This window comes from Cervus elaphus, chromosome 11 (genome assembly GCF_910594005.1).
Source record: "Cervus elaphus chromosome 11, mCerEla1.1, whole genome shotgun sequence".
NCBI classification, from domain to species: Eukaryota; Metazoa; Chordata; class Mammalia; order Artiodactyla; family Cervidae; genus Cervus; species Cervus elaphus.
Genome location: NC_057825.1, coordinates 18,604,476 through 18,625,452, shown reverse-complemented (window position 1 = coordinate 18,625,452; position 20,977 = coordinate 18,604,476). Strand labels below are relative to the sequence as shown.

Sequence of the window (20,977 nt, the reverse complement as noted above, 5' to 3'; positions counted from 1 at the left end):
AATCAAATTAGTTGATTATGCTTTATTTATTTTCTTTCCAGACAAGACAGGTAAGAGAGAAAATGGAAAGGGCATCTGGAGTAATTAACAAACAGCAGAAACCAAACTACAGAGGCAGAAGTGAGTCCATCCCCTAACCAGTCTGACAAAGCTGTTCACACAGGGCGATCACGGGAAACTCAACTGCGCTTCAGAGGACAGGAAACACACACGCTCCTAAGAATGACACATCCCAGCTCACCTCTCTAATTTGTACACCCAGAAAAATAAGTCTGGTTGATTAGTCACTCACAGTAATTAACATTATGACATCCGGACTGAGAATACAAAATTGTCCACAAAGAAGACTAGGAAAGAACGCATACTCACCCAGCCCGGAGATATTTATTGCTTTCACGGATTTCTTCATTTTGTAGAGAACCATCCGGTCCACGTCCAAGGCCTAAAATACAGAGAATGTACTCATTAACACGCGCTTGAGCTTAGATCACAGCTACAGAGAAGAGCCACACGAGAGCCACGGGGAGGCTGGTCTGGGGCCACCTCCCTGGGACCAGGGCTCAGTGTGGTAGAGAAGCAGGTGGTCCCTAAAGGCCACCGTCTTTCCACGCCCTCATCCACCGGAAGGCTCTGGGTTGTCTCTGATCGCTGATCTGTCTCAGATGGCTGATACTGGCCTCCCACAGTGTAGCGAGTCAACCTGGACCAACTCTGCTTCCACCAACCCTCAGTTTATCCCAGTGAACCAGCCAGGCCCGGGGACGTGCCAGCCTGCCAGGGCCTGGACCACCCACCACACCATAGGTGTGTTCAGCTGTTACGATGCCTGGCACGTAGTAAGGGCTCAAATAAAATTTGTTCAATGGCTAATCATACCTGGAGTTTTAATCACAAAAGACACAGGGGTAAAATGTCCCTTTATCCCAAGGAAACTCTACAGAAGAGCAAGGGGTGTCACTTTTTGTTGTGATGGGAGGGAAAAAGCATTTGTAAACCGGGACAGGGACACCAAACACATGGCTTTTGTGAAGACTAAATGCACACCTGCAGGGAAGTAGCTAGCCTAATGTCTGGTATACAGTAGATAATCAATAACAGTACTTGTTACTCATTTTGAGTTTGATCAAAAAAGTACAATGACAGATCATCTTACACAGAGCACACCTCTCCCCAGAGAGACAGATTCTGGACATCCGGCCTTCCTGAATCTCCTCTTGAATCCATTTTCAACATGAGCTCAGTTGCTCAGCTGTGTCTGACTACTGTGACCCCATGGACTTGAGCCCGCCAGGCTCCTCAGTCCATAGGATTCTTCAGCCAAGAGTGGGTAGCCATTCCCTTCTTCAGGGGATCTTCCTGATCCAGGGACTGAGCCCACATCTCCTGCTTGGCAGGTGGATTCTTTACCACTGAGCCACCAGGGAAGCCCTTTTCAATACCTGCTTCGTAAGTCCTAGTTCTAACGCAGCAATGACTATTTTTTGCTGGACGCTAAAAACAGATGTGACTGCTGCTGACAATTTTACACAGAAAAATGATCACAAGGCACCAGATATTTGACAGAGTGGTTAAATACAAAGAAAGGATGCAATAAAAAAGCAATGTTTTCCAATATTTTGTAGAAAAGAGTAGGTAGGGACTAACATAAGACAGTAAACATAATTATAGAGAATTAGCTTTTATTTTCCTAGGAGGTCATCTCTAATCCATTCCTGACTTACCCTTGAGATATAAAAAGAGATTTGGAAACAGCAGATAACCCATGAAAATCACTACTGAACTATCTTTCTCACAAAATCTCATCAATTTTTACTGCCCACGCATGCACCAACTCCCAGAGTCCCCAGGGCCAGCAAGAAGACAGGGTTTGCTCAGGGCTATGTCAGAAACACTACTTCCTGAAGCTTGGACAATGATGTGTCAGAGAACACGGCACCCACATACAAAGACACAAGTTCAACACAGGCATTAAAAGCTCTGGAAAGGCCCAATCCCCCCATAAGGGGCTACTACTGAAAAACATCTGTTCTACTCAACATCTCGCCTAGTGTCTGGAGAGAATTTGGTCCTGTCCAGGCTTTGGAATCACTAGAAAAGAATCTGTTGTGCCTGCATGCTCTTTGCAATCCCAGGGACTGTAGCCTGCCAGGCTCCTGTGTCCATGGGATTCTCCAGGTAAGAATACTGGAGTGGGTTGCCATGCCGTCCTCCAGGGGATCTTCCCCCCCAGGGAGGGAACTCGTGTCTCCTGCCTTGGCAGGTGGATTCTTTACCACTGCGCTGTGTAGCAAAGTGTGTGGAAGAGTCTGACTTGCATTCAAATAATAAAACCTACTCCTCTTTCTAAAGCTTCCCACAGACAGCAGAAGACATCAACAGCAACCTGGTCAGACTATATGGAAACACTGTAAGTCAGCCAGTATTCATATTAAGCCCCTCCTGTGAGGTAGGAGGTGTGAAGGTTGAAAACATTCTGCACAGAAGAGAGAAACTCACAAGAGTCGGAGGGACCACTCCCTGCCCAGGAGGTCCTAGGACAACCTCTCAAGCTCTTTGGCAAAGCTTGATGAACCTGCACCCTGATCTTCTGTTACAATGAATTAATGAAGCTCCCATTAACCTGCTACCTTCTCTTGGCTTCCAAGTACTGTACACCTCCTTCCCCCACCACCCAGAACACTCCCCCTTCCTCCTCGTGACCCTCAGCTCCCACACTGAATTTGGTTTGATTGGTTTAGAGGTACCGCTTCCTCCTCAAAGTCTTTTTGGATGGGTCATCTGGGTGCTCCTCACAGCTTCTCCTACCAAGTTCTATGTTTAAGAACTGACTCATTGGAAAAGTCCCTGATGCTGGGAAAGATTGAAGGTGGGAGGAGAAGGGGACGACAGAGGATGAGATGGATGGCATCACCAACTCAATGAACATGAGTTTGAGCAAGGTCTGGGAGTTGGTGATAGACAGGGAGGCCTGGCATGCTGCAGTCTGTAGGGTCACAAAGAGTCAGACGTGACTAAGCGACTGAACTGAAGATTTACTGAGCACCTACCACTAGCTGAATATGAGCTACATTATATAGATACGATGGTGCGCAAAACAGGACCTGCTCCTGCCTTCATGGAGTTTATAATCTAGCAACTCAATGCCTGAAATAAACACAAATTAACTGTGACCACAGCCAGGGGTCCAGGACTGAGCTTGACCTGCTTTTCTACTTGTCCAGCTCTGCCTCGAGATGGATGCCACCTCGTAGGGTACCTACTTGGCCCAAGTGTCTGCTGAGCATGGAAATGTGGTTCATGGCACACCTTAGAGTGATGCTGTTTTGGACATACTAGGTTAAGTAAAATATAAATAAAACTAATTTTACTGTTTCTTTTTACCTTCCTAATGTTCTCTTCTAAGGACAGACAAGGGGCAGCCACTGAAGTCTTCTTGGCAGAGGGCAGAGGGAAGGAGAAGGTCATGTGGACCCAGTGAGAACATGGATCTGGGCCAGTAGGGAAGTGGATTCAGGGAAAGCCCACCCAAAGGTGGGGGACCGGCTGGGCCCCACAGTGGGAAGGTCGAGGCAGGGCAGCAGACACACTGGAAAGGTCTGGGAGTGGCCACCAAGACCTACTCTCAACCAGGCTTCAACTCTCCAGCTCCTGGTCCTCCAAGAGAGTAATTTGTCCACGGGGCTTCGGCTCGATCACGCTGAGAAAAATGGGAACTTCAGTGTGGAAGGCAGACGGCAGAGGAAACACGCTTTATCACAAGGTTAAACTCTGACACTCTCCTCCCAGGTTATACTGCGGGACACACCCCTCCCTGATCATTCAAAGGCTTGTAAAAATATGCCGCCCCATGGAATCCTCGCCTTGTCATTAAAGGGCCATGCTGTTTCCTGAACTCAGGAAAGAGCAGATAAGCAGTAACGGCTGCTTTTCCAGTCTGTTAAGAAGAGCCTGGAAGTAAAGGTAAGGTGGGCGGTAGAGGTAATTTTTAATTAAAATTACAAGAGGGAAATGCAATCACCGCCCCACTCAAAAACACACCCCTCATTATGGTGCATATTTACAGATAATTAAGGTTGAACTTGGTCAGAAGTTCAAGTGATGAAGACTTGAGTGCTGGAAAAAGTCTCTGTCATTTATATATAAAAACAGCACAGGAATCTTAGAACAAAAATAATAAAAATTTGAAAGTTTCAAGGAACGAAAAGCTTCTACCAACTGGGCTGAGATTTCTAACCAGATCACACCCTCACCCACACCCTGCCCTTTCTAAAATCTACCCGAGTTCAGGAAAAGAGAAAAAAAAAGCTGTAATTACAACCAGAATTTGCATGTAAAAACTATAAACAAGCAAAAATCTAATAGACAATACCGCCCTAAGCAGGCACCATGCAACAGCCTATGTCTGGCCAAAGCTCATTAATTCTGAGGAGCCGGACCACAGCTGACCTTTAGTTTATAAAGCAAATTTCACAGAGTAAATTTATCACATAAACAAGGCTGTGGGGATGTGTCTCAGATATTTCAGAGGAAAATAAACAACTGTCTACAACCACTTTTAAGGCCTCTCTTTTGATCCCCTAAACTGTTGTATTAATAGCCACAGTTCTTATTTATTCACGGAAGCAGCTCTCCTCTGAGTCCACGGCTGGTCCAGGGCTGTGTGCAGCGTGGGAAAGGACATCTTCCCGGGAGGACGCACACACTTCTTTTCAGACCCGAGCTGTCCAGGACGGCAGCCACTAGCCACAGACGAATATTTAGAGTAAAATTACAGAATCAGCTCCTCAGCCTCGCTCCCTTTCCTCTGGAGCTCCGGTCGTGGACCAGAGACCATTTCCACGCAGCTGGCCCTGGATGCTTCTCCTCTTGTCTGCCAGTCCCTCTGTGGGCCAACCTCCAGGGCGGCCCCATAAAACACTGGGAGCACTTAGGGGCCCACACCCTCTTCCCTCGGTGAGCTTGGCACCCACATCACCACGTGACACACCTGTCTCCCCTGTTCCCAGGGCGCCACGGGGACCTCCATTCTGACACAAAGGCATCCTGGTCCTGATGCTGGATTGTGGGACCACACCTCCAGTCGTCTGAAGCGAGCCTCAGGCATCCGGGGCCGACAGGCATGTCTGCCCCTCAGTCTGTTTACAGGCGGCCTTGAGCCAAGGATCTGTCCAATCTATGTGATGATGGGGTGATGGGGGATAGTCACTCTAAACCCCCATTGAAAGAAAGGTTCGTACATCAACTATACTTCAATTAATGAATAAGAAAAAAAAAGAAAGCGAGAGAGAGACACGTCATTCCTCCCAGAAGGAATTCCACTCTTCTCATTAGTAGACCTGCATTACCAAAAAACCATAAAGAAGGCTGAGCACTGAAGAACTGATGCTTTCGAACTGCGGTGCTGGAGAAGACCCTTAAGCGCCCCTTGGACAGCAAGGAGATCAAACCAGTCAATCCTAAAGGAAATCAACACTGAATGTTCATGGGAAGGGCTGATGTTGAAGCTGAAGCTCCAATACCTTGGCCACCTGATGCGAAGAACCAACTCACTGGAAAAAGCCCCTGATGCTGGGAAAGACTGAAGGCAAAAAGAGAAGAGGATGGCAGAGAATGAGATGATTAGATAGCATCACCGACTCAATGGACATGAATCTAAGTAAACTCCAGGAGATAGTGAAGAACAGGGAGCCTGGAATGCTGCAGGTCATGGGGTCACAAAGAGTCGGACACGACTTAGAGACTGAACAGCTACAACAAAACCAAAAGAACTATACTTCATCATCATGATTATATTTTTTCATTAATAAAAAAATTTTGTGGAAATTTATTTTATCTCTTATTATCTAAGCATGTACACAGTTTCCTCAGTTCTGCCTCTGGGGCTGAAAAGCCTGAAATATTTACTATCTGGCCCTTTGCAGATAAACTCTGCTGACCCCTGACCTGTGGATCCACAGAAACGTTTCTCCAGCACCGTTAGGCGCCCTGCTGCTCCTGCCCTGACCTGGAGGGCTCGGCACAGGGCCAGCTTGGTCCCCAGCTCCCTAAGGCCACAGCTGGAGCCAGCAAGGGTGGCAATGGCCTGGCCTACTGTTGCAACCCAGAGATGCTGCCCTGGAGGACAGCGGACCACAGGCCTCCCCATTCGGGCCACAATCCAAGCCTGACCCATCTCCTGTCCCCTCAGTCCTTTCAAGAAGGACCAACTGGAGAGGAAATGACAGATTTGAAGGACAGAAGACCAAATAGCAAAACAAAACAATGTGCAGACCTGTGCCCTAAGGACAGCTTTGCCAAGAAAGGGTTGCACAGACATTGAGATGGCGGCTTTGCCTCATCGCACGTTTGGCCTGACTTCTGAAGTCACGGAGAACATTAATGACAGTGTCAAATATTTCCAGAAGCCTTTTGGGAAGCACAGAAATGCACTGTGGCCTGCAGGCTTGGTTTAAAGCGAGAGCAATAATGGATTGCCCTCCTCCTGGGAATAAAGCAGAGGCCAGGAGAATAGCAGGTGTCATGAAGAATAAAGATCAAATAAATAGCCAAGCTGGATCACAGCTGTGTGCAACGTGTGCATGAGGACAAACCAGAAGGTCAAACTTTGGTGTTGCCTAATAAAATCAAAGTTACTCATAGTATGTGAATATCTGTGTTGGAAGATACATACAAATATGTTCGTGGAATGCTTCCAAGGAGCTGAAAACTGGACAAAACCAAATGCCTGTCAATGGGAAAATGGATGGACTGTCGTATATGCATATAACAGAATGCTATACAAAAACAGAAACGAACAAACTTTGCCCACCCAGAACACCAATGAAACTTCATAGAAATATTAAAGAAGTAATGTGCAAAAATAAACATGCAATATAACACCATAAAATTTTTTAGACAGACAAAATTAGGCTGTATTCAGGGATTTAGATTATGTGTTTAAGGGTGTAGATGTTACTGAGAAAAAGTGGTAAACAGTCACAAATGCCCAACTAGGGGGATAACCACACACACGACAGTACCCTCCTAGGATCCAAGTCTAGACTTGTGAGGATGACTGATGCCAACTGGGTCACACAACTGAAACCATGAAGTGGAAAAGAACACAGACCATGTACAAAGACCCAGCACAACAAAGGAGAGCCCTGAGGCATGTAACGCTGAAGGACCGAATATCCACAGGCTCCCCAAGGACCCTCTCCCTGGAAAGCCAGCCCCCAACATGGGCCTTATCAGAATCACTAAGGCAGAGAAACGAAAACAGATGATGTGAACCCAGCTTTATAAAAGTGCTCCCCATCCTGATTTTTACTGGGGGGCGGGTTCTGGGAGATCTGAGGAGCTAAAAGGGAAAGGCGAATTTTGGAAAGAGTTACACCCCACCAGAAGCAAAGAAAGGCACCCCCAGTCTCCCTGGCCCTGGTGCCCTGTTCCCGGACAGATGAGGGGCAGGGGGAGGGCCTGGCCCGGGTGCCCCAACACCTCCCACAGTGCTCTGCTCACAAACAGAAGGGACCTTATCCCAGAGGATGCCAGCACACCCCTGCAGGAAGCGGGGTGGGGAACAGGCGTGGACCTGGCACCGCAGGCCTGGCCATGCAGAAAAAGCAGCAGGGGAGGCTGGGAGTGAGGTCAGCCTGGGGGCACAGGAGCAAGCCACACAAACACCATGCTGGTAACCCGAACGGGGCAGGGGGGACTGGAGATGTCGTTTTGTTTCCGGGCCCCGTGTGCAGACAAGGAGCACAAAGTAAGATTTTGTTCTGTAAGCTAAGGAGCAGGCTTCCAGAACAGCGCCCCCAGCCCTGTGTGCTGACAGTTGGGTTCCCAGGTTCCAGAGTGGCCAGGGGAGCTTATAGCAAGCTTCTACATGCACTTTTCCTAACACTGGGAAATCATCGCTCTTGCACCCTGCTCCCTGGGCTTCGTTTTAAGCCCCTTCCTCTAAGCTCATCCAGGTGCAGGGGCACACCTGTGCAGACCAAACCTGGGCACACCTGCCCAGACCACAGGCGTAACAAGTCTGGGGTTCTAGAATCTTCCAAGAGCCGAGGAGGGGTAGGCGGGGCCTGAAGGCAGGTGGCGGGCATGCCTAGTTCCACCATCGACTCTGGGCTTTTCCAGGGGAAGCTCTGAGAGAGGACCGCTATCTGGCCATGTCTTGATCTTCCACTTCTCGGTTTCTGTTTCCCATCCCAAAGGCCTGGCGCCCTGCCCTCTGGTGAGGCGGGAAGGAGGGAGGAGGGAAATCCAGAAGGAGGAAGGAAGGAACCAGCCGGCTTGTTGAGGCCCCAGAGCCGCCTGCCACACACAGAACCACCCTCGCAGCAGCGCAACAGCGGGAGTTTTCCGGGGGCAAAAGGAGGTGAATATGCAAGTCAGTACACATGCTCCCTGACCCCTGCTGCACAGCCTAGCCCCGTGGGCGGGTCACGTGGCTGGTCACTGCTGAGACAGACCCGGGGCTGCACAGGGCCTGATGGCTGCTCTGGGGGGCCTGGCCCCGGCTCTCCTGCAGCCAACCCCCTGTCCACTTAGGGAGAGAACAACGGGGGCCAACGGGGCCACCTACTGGGCACCCATGCCCACCCCCCCAGATGGCATGGCAGACATCTAGCCCCCCAGGACCCTGCACTCACAGCCTGGGTCTGGGTGGGCTTGTTCCCCAGGTTACTCCACCCCAGAACCTAGGGGTGGTCATCTGTAAGGAGCATTCCCTGGGCAGACATTTGTGTAAGGGGTGAAGCTGAGGTGCCCGGGGCGTGAGAGCATCAAGCCTGCCCGGAGCCCTGATGCTCCAAGTGGGGCTCCTGGCACCAGGAAGCCTACAGATGGGTCGACACCAGGGGCTCCCCGCTCCCTGCTCTGTTTAATCACAGGAGCGTGCAGAACTCTTCAGGGGTGCGAGAGCTGAAACAAGGGTGCGGGGGGAATTCACTATCAGCACCCCCAGCCTGGAACACGGCAGGGCCACTTTATAGACGAGGCATCAGATGAGTGCATCCAAAGAATAGGAACCTCTGCTAAACACACACACAGTGGAAGACGGCTTCCACCACATCAGAAAGCAAACTGAACCCAGCCAGGAGCAATGTGGGGACCAGAGAGGAAGACTGCAGGAGGACAGAGGGCCTCACCCCTTCTTCCTCCCTCTGAACCACTCTGCCCCTAGATGGTACCCTCTCACCCAGGAAGCAGGGGGAAGCTGGGAAGTGGAGACGGTGGCTTGGACAGAAACGCAGGACCGGCCAGGTCACGGAGGAGGGAAAGGTGAGGTATAAGAGGAGCCAGAAGCTTGGCAGGAGGCGGCGGCCACAGAGTCAGCCGAGCTGGCGGGATGAGGCTGGACCCTGGGGGCAGGGACAGGCAGCCAAAGGCAAGAGCAGCTCTCGGTGGGCTGAGGCGGCTGCCAGGGGTCTCAGAGGCTGCTTATTTTCAGCATCTGGGGATGTGAGTGTTTCTCCCCAAGGAAGGGCTTCAGACCATTGGTTTTACTTTCTTTGTTCTCTATCCAAAGCAAACTAAACCCCAGCTGACAGAGTCAGAGGGAGAGCAGGGGACGGGTTCCCACAGCCCAGGGGAGAGGCCCCCTCCCGCCTGCAGGACCCCCGGTCAGTCCTCATTCTCCTCTCCACCCCCAACTCACCCCACAACCTGCCCCGCTCAGGACACATGCCCACTGCAGCTGCCATCCCAGATGATACAAAAGTAGATATCCTACATTTCTCGGACCAGAATGCTATCTGTTATTAAAGCTAACATGTGAAGTATTCACTGTCCCTCAAAAAAGCAATGATACAAAATGTGTATTGTTTCTCAAGAAACCTGCAGAAGCTGATAGTAGGCATTCTGCTAGTAGAAGCTGAGCAGCCCAGTTTATGTTTATTACAGGAACAGGAATGATGGACTGTGCAAAACCAAGGGTGGGCACAATGGCCGGGAAAAGGCATGGGCAGGCTCTGTCACCTACTCGTACCATGGCCCGAGACAAGTCACTTCCCCTCTGAGGTCCCAGACAGAAGAGTCAATGAAATTACTGTCTTTAAGGCAGTTTGCATTTCAGCTATCCATCTTTCCAAGGAGGGACTATAAGTGCATTCAAACGCACCTGAAGTGAAGTGAAGTGAAGTGAAGTCACTCAGTCATGACTGTAGCCTACCTGGTTCCTCTGTCCATGGGATTCTCCAGGCAAGAATACTGGAGTGGTTTGCCATTTCCTTCTCCAGGGGATCTTCCTGACCCAGGGATCGAACCGGGGTCTCCTGCATTGCAGGCAGACACTTAACCCTCTGAGCCACCAGGGAAGCCAAATGCACCTGACATAATGGATTAATTTTCCAGGGTAACTGAGAATCCTGTCCAAGGATCTCAACAGAATAGATCAATCATTAATACTGTGAATAATCAGTCCTATTCCAAACATACAAACAAATCCTTGGTAAGAGCAAAACTTAATTTTTAACTAAAAATGTCATAGTTCCCTGGCCTGGACTCCTCAAAAGAGGGAGAAACATCAAGTGTATGTCAGTACGACTCACCAGAAGGTCAAGCTACCAACATGGAGATGTCGGCCAGCAGTCACCTTAGGGGTGAAGGTATTAATAAATCTCACACCTGCATGAGCCCTCAGTTCTTCAAGTAACTTCCAAAGGCCTTTAAGGTCACCTCCTCTAGGGTCACTGGCTCCTCAATTACCTGAACTCCACTGCAGTTCCAACACTATGGCCTCAGGCATCCGCCTGCCCCCCCTGCCCACAGGCAACAGCACCTCCGGTCAGCATCTGAGCAGGGAGTGTTACCGGCTGTCTGACACCGAGGATGGCTCTCCTTCCAGCCCTTCCCTGAGGGCCATGTTCTGCAGGCCACACGCAAATGTCTCCCTGTCCGAACATGCCAAGCATACAGTCTGGCTCGTTACAAAGCACTGATGAGAGAAACTCAGTGAACTAGACAGGTTAATTAATGAAAAAAAAAAATTAAGGAAAGGAGAAAATGAGAGATGCTGGCCCGCACTTCCTGTTCTTCAAGTCCCTCAGTTCAGCCCAGGCCCATCCGCCGCCCTGTCAGGTCAGCCTCCCTTCCTGCTGGTTCCCTCGCTGGACCGGCCATGGTTAATCTCTCAGCTACAGCTTACTGCTTTCCAACCATGTCTGGCGGCTATTTGTGGACTTGGTTTAGACAAAAACACACCACACTGTATTTCTCCTTGGGGAACCAGGCAATGTCCCCACATCCTTTTAGACCAGCTGTGGGATGGGGGAACACTTCACACCTTCTAAAGCGTGTTAAATGATTAAGACTGAGACCATGACCGCTGCACAGGGCCCCGGGTCTGACATCCCGAGTTGTACGTGGCACTGGGAGTTGCCAGGACTCCAGGGTTCTAGAAACGAGGATACAGTGAGACTGCCTGGCATTTCCTGCCGCTTCCCCTGACCAACCATAGAGTCTGTGGTCAAACACCAGCAGCTGAATCATGAGGAACAATCACCATGTGTGCGGCATACCCTGCAGATTACAGAACGCTAGTCAACAAACCGTAAATGCCCACTTGTGTCTGGCAGCAAGCTAAATGCTAGAAGTGATGAGGATGGATGGAGGTTCAGCCCCAAGGAGAGAGACCACGTGTACCATTTCAGCTTCATAACAACCCCGGAGGTAGTTAATGTAGGTGTTACTTCCCTCATTTTACAGATAATGAAAGTTTGAAGGCGGGAGGAGAAGTGGACAACAGAGGATGAGATGGTTGGATGGCATCACCGACTCAATGGACATGAGTTTGAGCAAACTCCGGAAGACGGTGAAAGACAGGGAAGCCTGGCGTGCTGCAGTCCATGGGGTCACAAAGAGTTGGACACGTTAAGCGAATGAGCAACAACAGACAGTGAAACGGAGGCTCAGGAGATGAAGTACATTTCCTCTGTAAGGAAACAGCACAGATGGGAGGAGCTGTACCTGGGGTGTGACCCCAGCTCCTGCCTTCCCTCCCCGACGGCACCCAGCCTGACGGGCCCACACTCCCTTCACAGACCCCACGTAGAACCAGCCCAAACGAGGAGCCAGAGGTTGGCAGAGGGGTTCCCAGGGCGCCTCCTCTGTGACCAGGGCCCTCAGGGAGGTCCTGGCCTCCTCTGAAGGAGCAGACCACCGGCGGGACTCAGCACGCCCGCGGCGTCCACTCTCTGGGCCCCATGGCACCACTGGTGCTGCCCCACCCCGCAAAGGCCCAATGGGCAGGCACATCACACCTGTCATTTCCTCCCAGGGGTTCTCCCCGTGACCTCAGCAAGGCGCTTCCAGGGCACACTTCCGGCAAGCCCCCGGGGAGTTCACGTGGCGGACACAGCCGACGACATCCCCACAAACCCCTCCTCATCTGAGCACAAGACAAGCTTGAATGTGTGGTTCAAGTGTATAACTACAAAACCCTATAGACGCCACAACCATCACAGACATGAAAATTGCTACATGCAGAAAGCTCTGCCACCCACGTTGGAGACCTGGGGGCAGATGGAAGAGACAGAGAGAGGGTTAAGGGGCAGGGTGAAGCCACAGACCCACTGTGCAGGCCAAGTTCATGCCAGGTTCACTTCACATTTAAGGTGCTCCTAGAGCAGGATGTTGAGCCCGGAACCTCACAGCAGAAGAACAAGGCATTAGGCCCCCATTGGCCGTAAAGAGGGAAGAAACCTGGGTCACCCAGGACACCCCAGGGCCAACCTGGCTCCACCACTAACTGTCTGTGCGGCCTTGGCCAACGGTCAACTTCTCAGCCCTGGCCTGGGCTGGCTCATCGAAGAACTTGCCACTGTCCACAGGAATGCTAGCATGGAGTTTTTTCTAGACTTAAATTCTAGGAGTCTACGTCTCTATGCACACAGGAGTGGATAGATTACAAAGAATGGTATTATTTAACACAAACTTCATCCGTGGATTCAGGGTCCCTGACCATAAGGGACTTCCAATCTAACTGAAATACACAACCTACACGTCAAACGGTCCAGGAAAATTCACCAAGTAACTGACTAGTAGACATCGGGGGGTGTTATGGCTAGAAACAGAGTGAATGCCAGGGAAACAGAGCAAATTCCCATACCTACCAGTCACCCGCATCTGATGCCTTCTGCTTGGTGCTTCATGAATTCTCCTGGGAACCCTCTGAGCTAGGGGCATTACCCTTATTTCAGAGAAGAAGAAATTGAGGCTCAAATAGTTAGCTCTCACTGGGTCACCTAGGAAGTAGGTGGCAGAAGTCATCAAGAGTCACACCCTGGACTGTGACTCCACAGCCCACGGTCTAACACTTCCTCATATTTGAAAACTAAGAGTTCTACATAAATTGATTATCTGGGGGAAAAAAATAACACGGAAGTACCAAAAGTTTCTTTTTTAAAAAAACTAGAAAAAAAAAAGTTTTAGTTTTAAAACTTCAAAAAATAAACTTATAAAACTTAAAAAAAAAGTTAAAAAAAAAACTTATCTTGGTTGGAAATCCCAGAGAAGCAAATTTTCCACTGTCCTGTTTTCCTAAATAGAGGATGGAGCACAATTCTGCCTAATGCTCAGGCTCACTGGGAGCACCAAAGACCGCCTGGCCGGTAACACCTGGGCGGTCCATGCGGGAAGCAGGACCACCAGGCACCACGCCGCAGCCCCGCCCGCACGCCGCATCCTCTCTGCCCTCGGCCGTCCTCGGCCCTCTCGGCCGGCCTAGACTCCAGGGCGGCTGAGCCGAGGCCTCTTCTGTTGACTTCCAGTTCCTGGACCTGTTTCAGATGGCCGGGGTTGCTAAGTGTCTGACCCCTAGATACGTGGGGCAAGACTGCGCCTAAGAGCTGGGGGACATGTCACAAATAGGTTACCACAGAGAGAGAGAGAGAGTGTGAGAGAGAGAGAGAGAGTGTGTGTGAGAGTGTGTGTGTGTGAGAAAGTGAGTGTGTGTGAGAGACAGTGTGTGTGTGAGAGACAGTGTGTGTGTGTGTGTGAGAGACAGTGTGTGTGAGAAAGTGTGCATGTGAGTGTGTGTGTGAGATAGAATATGTGTAAGAGAGAGAGTGTGTATGTGTGTGAATGTGTGTAAAAGTGAGTGAGTGTGAGTGTGAGAGTGAGTGTGTGTGAGAGAGTATGTGTGTGAGAGAGTGTAAGAGTGTGTATGTGTGAGAGAGTGTGTGAGAGTGTGTGTGTGTAAGTGTATGTGTGTGTGTTTGAGAGTGTGTGTGAGTGTGTATGTGAGTGTGCATGTGTGAGAGAGTGTGTGTGTGAGAGAGTGAGTGTGAGTGAGAGTGTGTGAGTATGTGTGAGAGTGAGTGTGAGTGAGGGTGGGTCCATGTGTCTGTGTGGAGCGGAGGGGGGACCGGGCCAGAGAGGGACAGTTTCCGGGATCAGCCCAGTTGAGCGCCAGGTTTTAACCTGAAGACACCTGCCGCGTGCAGTGAGGACGAGAGAGACCAGGCGAGGACAGGCACGTTGGCACGTGCAGCAAGTAACAGGAGCAGCGCCCATGCCCCGAACACCTGCTCTGTGCCTGCTGCTGGCCCGTGCGCTCTCGGACGCCATTTCACTTAACGAGTGACTTAGCACCATTCCCAAACTGCAGAATGAGAACACTGAGGGCCAGACTGAGCTTTTAAGATGGACGACACATGAGCCAGTGAGCAGTGGGGGTGAGCTCTGAACCTGGGAACACAAACGCCAGCGCCCACCCAGGTTCCTTCTGCCATCTCACGCTCCCTTAAAAGACCCTTCTCACAGAAAATGAAAGTGAAGTTGCTCAGTCGTCTCCGACTCCTTGCAATCCCTTGTAGCCCACCAGGCTCCTCCGTCCGTGGGATTCTCCAGGCCAGAATACTGGCGTGGGTTGCCATTTCCTTCTCCAGGGGATCTTCCCAAGGGTCTCCCGCGTTGCAAACAGACGCTTTTACCGTCTGAGCCACCAGGGAAGCAGCCAGCAAACCCACAGAAGCACACGAATCAAAAAGCGACAGTAGCACCTGAGGAATAAGGTCCCTGAGGCTGATGTTCTATCAGGGAGGCAGAGGGCCAAACCATCAATCACCTGGAGCAGAGGAGGACAGGGACCGCCTGAGACTCCCCACCCGAGGCACCTGGTGATGTGGGACTGTGCGGAGTGGTACCTCTCCCCCAAAGCAGAGGTGGTGGTGAACGTCCCTTGGTCCTGTCCAACTCTTTGCAACTGCTTGAACTGTAGCCTGCCAGGCTCCTCGGTCCATGGAATTCTCCAGGCCAGAATACTGGACTGGGTTGCCATTTCCTTCTCCAGGGGATCTTCCCAACCCAGGGATCGAACCCAGGTCTCCTGCATTGTAGGTGGATTCTTTACCCTCTGAGCCACCAGGGAAGCTCAAAGCACAAGGTCTACCCAGCTGAGAGCAGAGACTTCAGCCTCATCAAGGCTCCCAGCAGCTGCCTCCTCAACACCCGGCCCCTGCAGCCTGTGCCATCAAAACTCGGGAACAGATGAATTGCTGCCAGGCAAAGAGCCGTCTCCTCAATGAAACCCCCCACTGACGGTTCTGCACAAGCCGCTTGCACGCCAGGCCTTCCCGGGGACAAGCGTTTCCCATGCAGGAGTGCCACGGTGGCTGAATGACTGGGATGCAAAGGAAGGATCAAGAACACGGGGGACGGAGGAGCGAGGAAGGCACACTGTACCGAAGATTACTGAATTGAAGGTGTTTTCATTTTTTTGAAAGAATTCTGGACCCAGGGTGAAACCTTACATACAGCTGAAGGATTAAAAGTTTCACACCACTCACCTGCTCTGCAGCATCTGGGTTACTGAAAAGATACGTGCACCTCGAATGGTGACTAAGTCTGCCTATGCTAAATGAGCAGGGGGGGGTGAGTCTGAAGAGACTTACAGAGAATCCCATCCAATTTTTTTGCTCACAAATGGAAAGTGTTGTCCAAAGTCAAGCAATTTCTGAGGAGCAGACCCACAGCCCCCAGTCCAGAGCTCCATCCTTTCACTAAACTTAAATAACCGTCTCCTCCACACACTACTTGTATTAACAAGTTCTATCAGTGAGTCAAAGGTGGGGCTCACTCTTCTTGCACCTGGGCCCCAACCACCAATATTTATTGTGACCCCAGTCATGTCTCTGACTTTGTTCAGGGCACCAAGGGAGCTGGCAGCAAACAGAACCAAAGTCTCTGGGCTTTTCCCGGTGGTCCAGTGTTTAGGAACCCGTCAGCCGATGCAGGGTACATGTTCAATTCCTGGTCTGGGAACTGAGGTCCCACGTGCCTCAGGGCAGCTAAGCTCGTGTACCACAATTTATGGAAGCCTGTTGCTCCTAGAGCCCAGGTGCTCTCCAAGAAGAGAAGCCACCAATGGGAGGCCTGTGCACAGCAAGTAGAGAGTAGCTCCCACTCACGGCAACTAGAGAAAACCAATGCACAGCAGCAAAGACCCAACACAGCCAAAAATAAATAAATAAAAATCAGAGAAGAAGAAACAAAGTCTCTGCGCCAAGGAGGGTCCAGAGTCACCCCAGTAGACACAGAAAGCGATACACGTGGGCATGACGCGTCAGATAGATCAACTGCAAAGCAAGAGCATCACCGGGTTCCCCAAGGCAGGGCCTCCTGTGTCCTCTGCTCCCCAGGAATACACAACAGTGAAGAGCAGTGTGTCCAGACAGAGAAGTCAGGAAGACGCGATACTTGAGCAACATGTGCAAGAAGACATAGCAACTGCGTTACAGGAGCTAACTGCCGTTACTTCAAGAAATGCCCCAGGATAAATGTATGGCTCATCTTTCAGGGCTTGTGTTTACAGAACGCTCCACACTGGGCATGGTGAGTGACCGAGCAGGCCCAGGATACAATGACTAGTCCTGCAGGCCAGCTCTGGTTCAGGCAGCACCAACCCCTCAACCCAAGATGTCAAGGAGTAGCAGCAGCAGCACAACCACCCCACAGTCATCAAAGGATCTAGAAAAAAACATCCTCCCCAACAGAGGCCGTACCAGTCTTTCTCAGGCCAGAAGCTTTTGTCTGGGAGGATTCCTGCTCTTTGTATGAAAATCAACCCTAGTTCCCGGAATCTCTACTAGTAACAATAATAACATCATCGCCACCTAAGTACTAAATCCTGACCACAGCTGCTCACTGGAAGAGGCATGTAACATGCATGATGACACTGGAGTCTCCTGACAGTCTGCAGTGAAAGAAAGTGAAAGGGAAGCCACTCAGATGTGTTTGACTCTTTGTGACCCCAAGGACTGCAGCCTGCCAGGCTCCCCCATCCATGGGATTCTCCAGGCAAGGATACTGGAGTGGGTTGCCATTTCCTTCTCCAGGGGATCTTCCCGACCCAGGGATTGAACCCGGGTCTCCCACAGTGCAGATAGACTCTTTACCGTCTGAGTCACCAGGGAAGCCCTACAGTCTGCAGACTGGGAGACAAAGGAAACTGCCCCGGCCACACCTGCAATGAGAGGTAGAAGCTGACATCCTTCCTGGGCCTGTATGTTTCCTGTCTTGACCTTCTACATCACAGTCAAGTGTCCACTTGAAGTCCAGCTCCTTCTTTCTCAAGACTGCCTTGGCTGTTTGGGGTCTTTTGTGTTTCCATACAAACTGTGAATTTTTTTGTTCTAGTTCTGTGAAAAATACCAATCCAAGAACATGGTGTATCTCTCCATCTGTTTGTGTCATCTTTGATTTCTTTCATCAGTGTCTTATAGTTTTCTGCATACAGGTCTTTTGTCTCTTCAGGCAGGTCTATTCCTAGGTATTTTATTCTTTTTGCTGCAGTGGGGAATGGGGCTGTTTTGTAATAACTTCTCTTTCTTAGTTTTCACTGTTATTGTACAGGAAAGCAAGGGATTTCTGGGTATTAATTTTATATCCTGCAACTTCACTATATTCATTAACTCTAGTAATTTTCTTAATTCTAACCTTAATGGCTTGCTAAAGCCTCATTGGCTTCAAATTCTTTAATGGTAAACTTATATAATAGTAAATTTTCCACTAATTCCCAAAAGCAAACTTCATATACATGTTTCATAAAAACTAACACACATGAACCACTTTTCATTTGAGGAAACAAAGTTTGCTGGCTATTTTTACCACATTATTTCCAGATTATACCTCTCTGTCCCTTACAACTAGACTGTGAGCCTTGCAAGGTCCATGTTTATACAATTCTCAGCAATTAGCACAGTATACAATCAAATTGCTTGATGAGTAAATGAACAAGTGAATGAATGAATAAATACACACCAGAGATCTACCTACCCACTCATTCTGCCTCCAATTACTCCATCTACAAACATAACAAGCTTCCATTTCTCCGAGTGGACCCTACCTCCCTGAAAAAGAGAGTATATCTTTGATTTTCCACCTAAGTAGATCTTGAAAGTATTTTAATTAAAATTCATCTGCATGACACAGTAAGCAGATGCTTTTTAAAAAAATATCATTTCAACAGTTCCTTTTCTGATTTAGTCACATTTTCCATCTGAGTTCCTTTACCAACTGTGATTATAATTTGTGAACAAAAATGTGCATGGTAGAATTTTTCAAGGCTCACTGGGGCAAAACATTCCTGTCGATGGAAGTCAAAGTACAAACCTTTATTAATCCATATGCCTTTTCTCCATTATACCTGAAGTCATTACTGAGGGTAGGCCAGAATAAAGAAAATACACAAGGTCGCTTATGCATCTTGTATGAGCACAAATGTGATTTTTATGTTACTGGGCCTCAGTTATACCCAAGCAACTAATACTCACCAAGGTCTCATACCTAATGGTCTGGATACACGTAAAGTCTCATCTGACAATCGTTACACAATCAAAAGCTGCTTCCCCAATATTGTGCTGCCCCACAGAGGGCAATTCTCCTCCATAAAAGAGGTGGGAAAAGAAAGAAAAGTTGAAACAGAAAAGGAAACAGGAAAAAAAAAGAAAGATAATAAGATGGTGATCAGCTGTGAATTCTCTCTTTGATTCTACCCTGGAACTACAAGGAGACACAGGCCTTTGGATCCTCTCCTAACAATGATCTTTGTTATTGCTAGTTAGTTGCTAAGTCGTGTCCAACTCTTTGTAACCCCATGGACTATAGCCAGCCAGGCTCCTCTGTCCATGAGATTTCCCAGGCAAGAATACTGGAGTGGGTTGCCAATGCCCTCCTCCAGGGGATCTTCCCCACACAGGGAACGAACCCATATCTCCTGCACTGCAGGCGGATTCTTTACCACTGAGCCACTGGGAAGGCCAGCAGTGATCTAGCCACCAGCTATTCTCTCCAGAGGCTTCAAACAGAAGGCTCAGAAAACAGAAGCCAGGCTCTGCTCAACACAAGATGTTCATTCCAGGTCAGGCTGCAAGACCGTCAAGCACCCATCACCACCAGACTAGACACAGCTGCTACAGAGCTGAGACTGGTCACCATCTGTAGCATCCAACCTCCCAAGGTCTGATCCTTCCAGAAGGAAAGACTTAGAAAAGCAGGTCTCCAGAGGTTACTGTAAAACCTTGGTGTATAGGTTCAGCGAACATATTTACCTTGCCTGACCCGTGTGCTGGCAGTGGGTTGCTTGCTGGAAGAGCACTTGCAGTCTCAACCAGGGACTGAGCCTGCACTTCCCAAGATCCAGGCCAGAGCAGATTTTATTTGTAAACCACCAAAACAGGCTCCCATGAGATCCCAGCCCAAACAGAACACCCATCACTACTCTCTGGCCAAAATATAACATTCATTCCAGCACAGAGCACAGACCTCTCGCCTCACTTCCAAGACAAGAAACACACACACACACTAAACACCTGTGAAATACCCATTGTACCTTCATCTCCTTTGTTTCGTACAAAGAAACTAGGGCTAAACAAAATAAACCACATTGCCGAGAAGTACAGAGCTAACGGCAGAATCAGGCTTAAAATTCACAGGTGTCTGTCCAGTAACAAAGTTCTTGATCTGTCTAATAGGAGGCCTGAAACATTAAACTTATTTGGACTCGAACACATGCCACCAGGGAATCCTGTGTCCACCAGCCCTCAACCCTGTTTGTGCCTGTTGAACTCATCCTTTGAGGCCTTTCTCTCAGGGTGCATGATGTAGGTGCTTAGTAAATGTTGACTGTGTCCACAATGGGAAAATTATGGGACACTTTCCTGTGAAGGCATGACCATTTACTTAAATCAGTTTCATTTTCAAGTACGTATATATATAGCTAACTCCACTGTGTATAAGGAACTCATAATCAAGCTGTAGCTTAGCATACACAGTAGCAATAGGTGATGGCTTACCAGAAAACCTTTTACTGAAAACTATTAGGCAAGTAAAAATGTTTTACATGCCAACAGTTCAACCCAAATTCTACATTATCAACATTGCTGCTTAATATTGATAAAATATGCTCCTGGACACATGCTGACAGAGACATAGAAAAACAAAGTTACGTTTACTAAAGAGGGAAAAGGGGTGGAGGAGGGATGAAGCAGACGTTTGGGACTAGCAGATATACAAACTACTATATATAGAATAGATGAACAAAGTCCTACTGTATAGCACAGAGAATTATATTCAGTATCTTGTAATGAACCATAACGGAAGAGAAAAAAATCAAAAAATGAAGTGCAGCTAATCCTCAAATCCCAATATGACACAAAATCTGTGCTTACCCTACGCATAAGGCTTCCATACCAAAGGGTAGTCACAGCATTAAAAATGTAATGGAACTCACCACTTTTTAACAAGCTAAAAAAGGAAAACCATATGGTCATTTCAATCGATGCAGAAAAAGCATCTGACAAAATTAAACACCCATTCATGTCAGAAAATCCTCAGCAAACTAGAAATAGAAGAGAACCTGATAATGGGCTTACAGAAGACACCTACAGCTATGTTATGTTTTACAGTGAAAGAAAGAATGCTTTCCCCTTAAGATCAGGAACGAGGCAAAGATGTCCACTACCGCCTCCGCCCCCCCCCCCCCATGATGGCT

At 49.1% G+C, this 20,977-nt stretch overlaps 1 protein-coding gene across 5 annotated transcripts in view; it reads right to left on the bottom strand.

Moving 5' to 3' along the window:
* ASAP2 (ArfGAP with SH3 domain, ankyrin repeat and PH domain 2) overlaps window positions 1-20,977 on the bottom strand; it is a 153,617-nt gene that overhangs the window by 106,561 nt on the left and 26,079 nt on the right. For all 5 annotated transcript variants that reach the window (XM_043917025.1, XM_043917027.1, XM_043917026.1 and 2 more), the window contains exon 2: window positions 370-442. In XM_043917025.1, coding sequence (XP_043772960.1) covers window positions 370-442 — 73 coding nt within the window. The remainder of the gene's footprint in view (window positions 1-369; window positions 443-20,977) is intronic.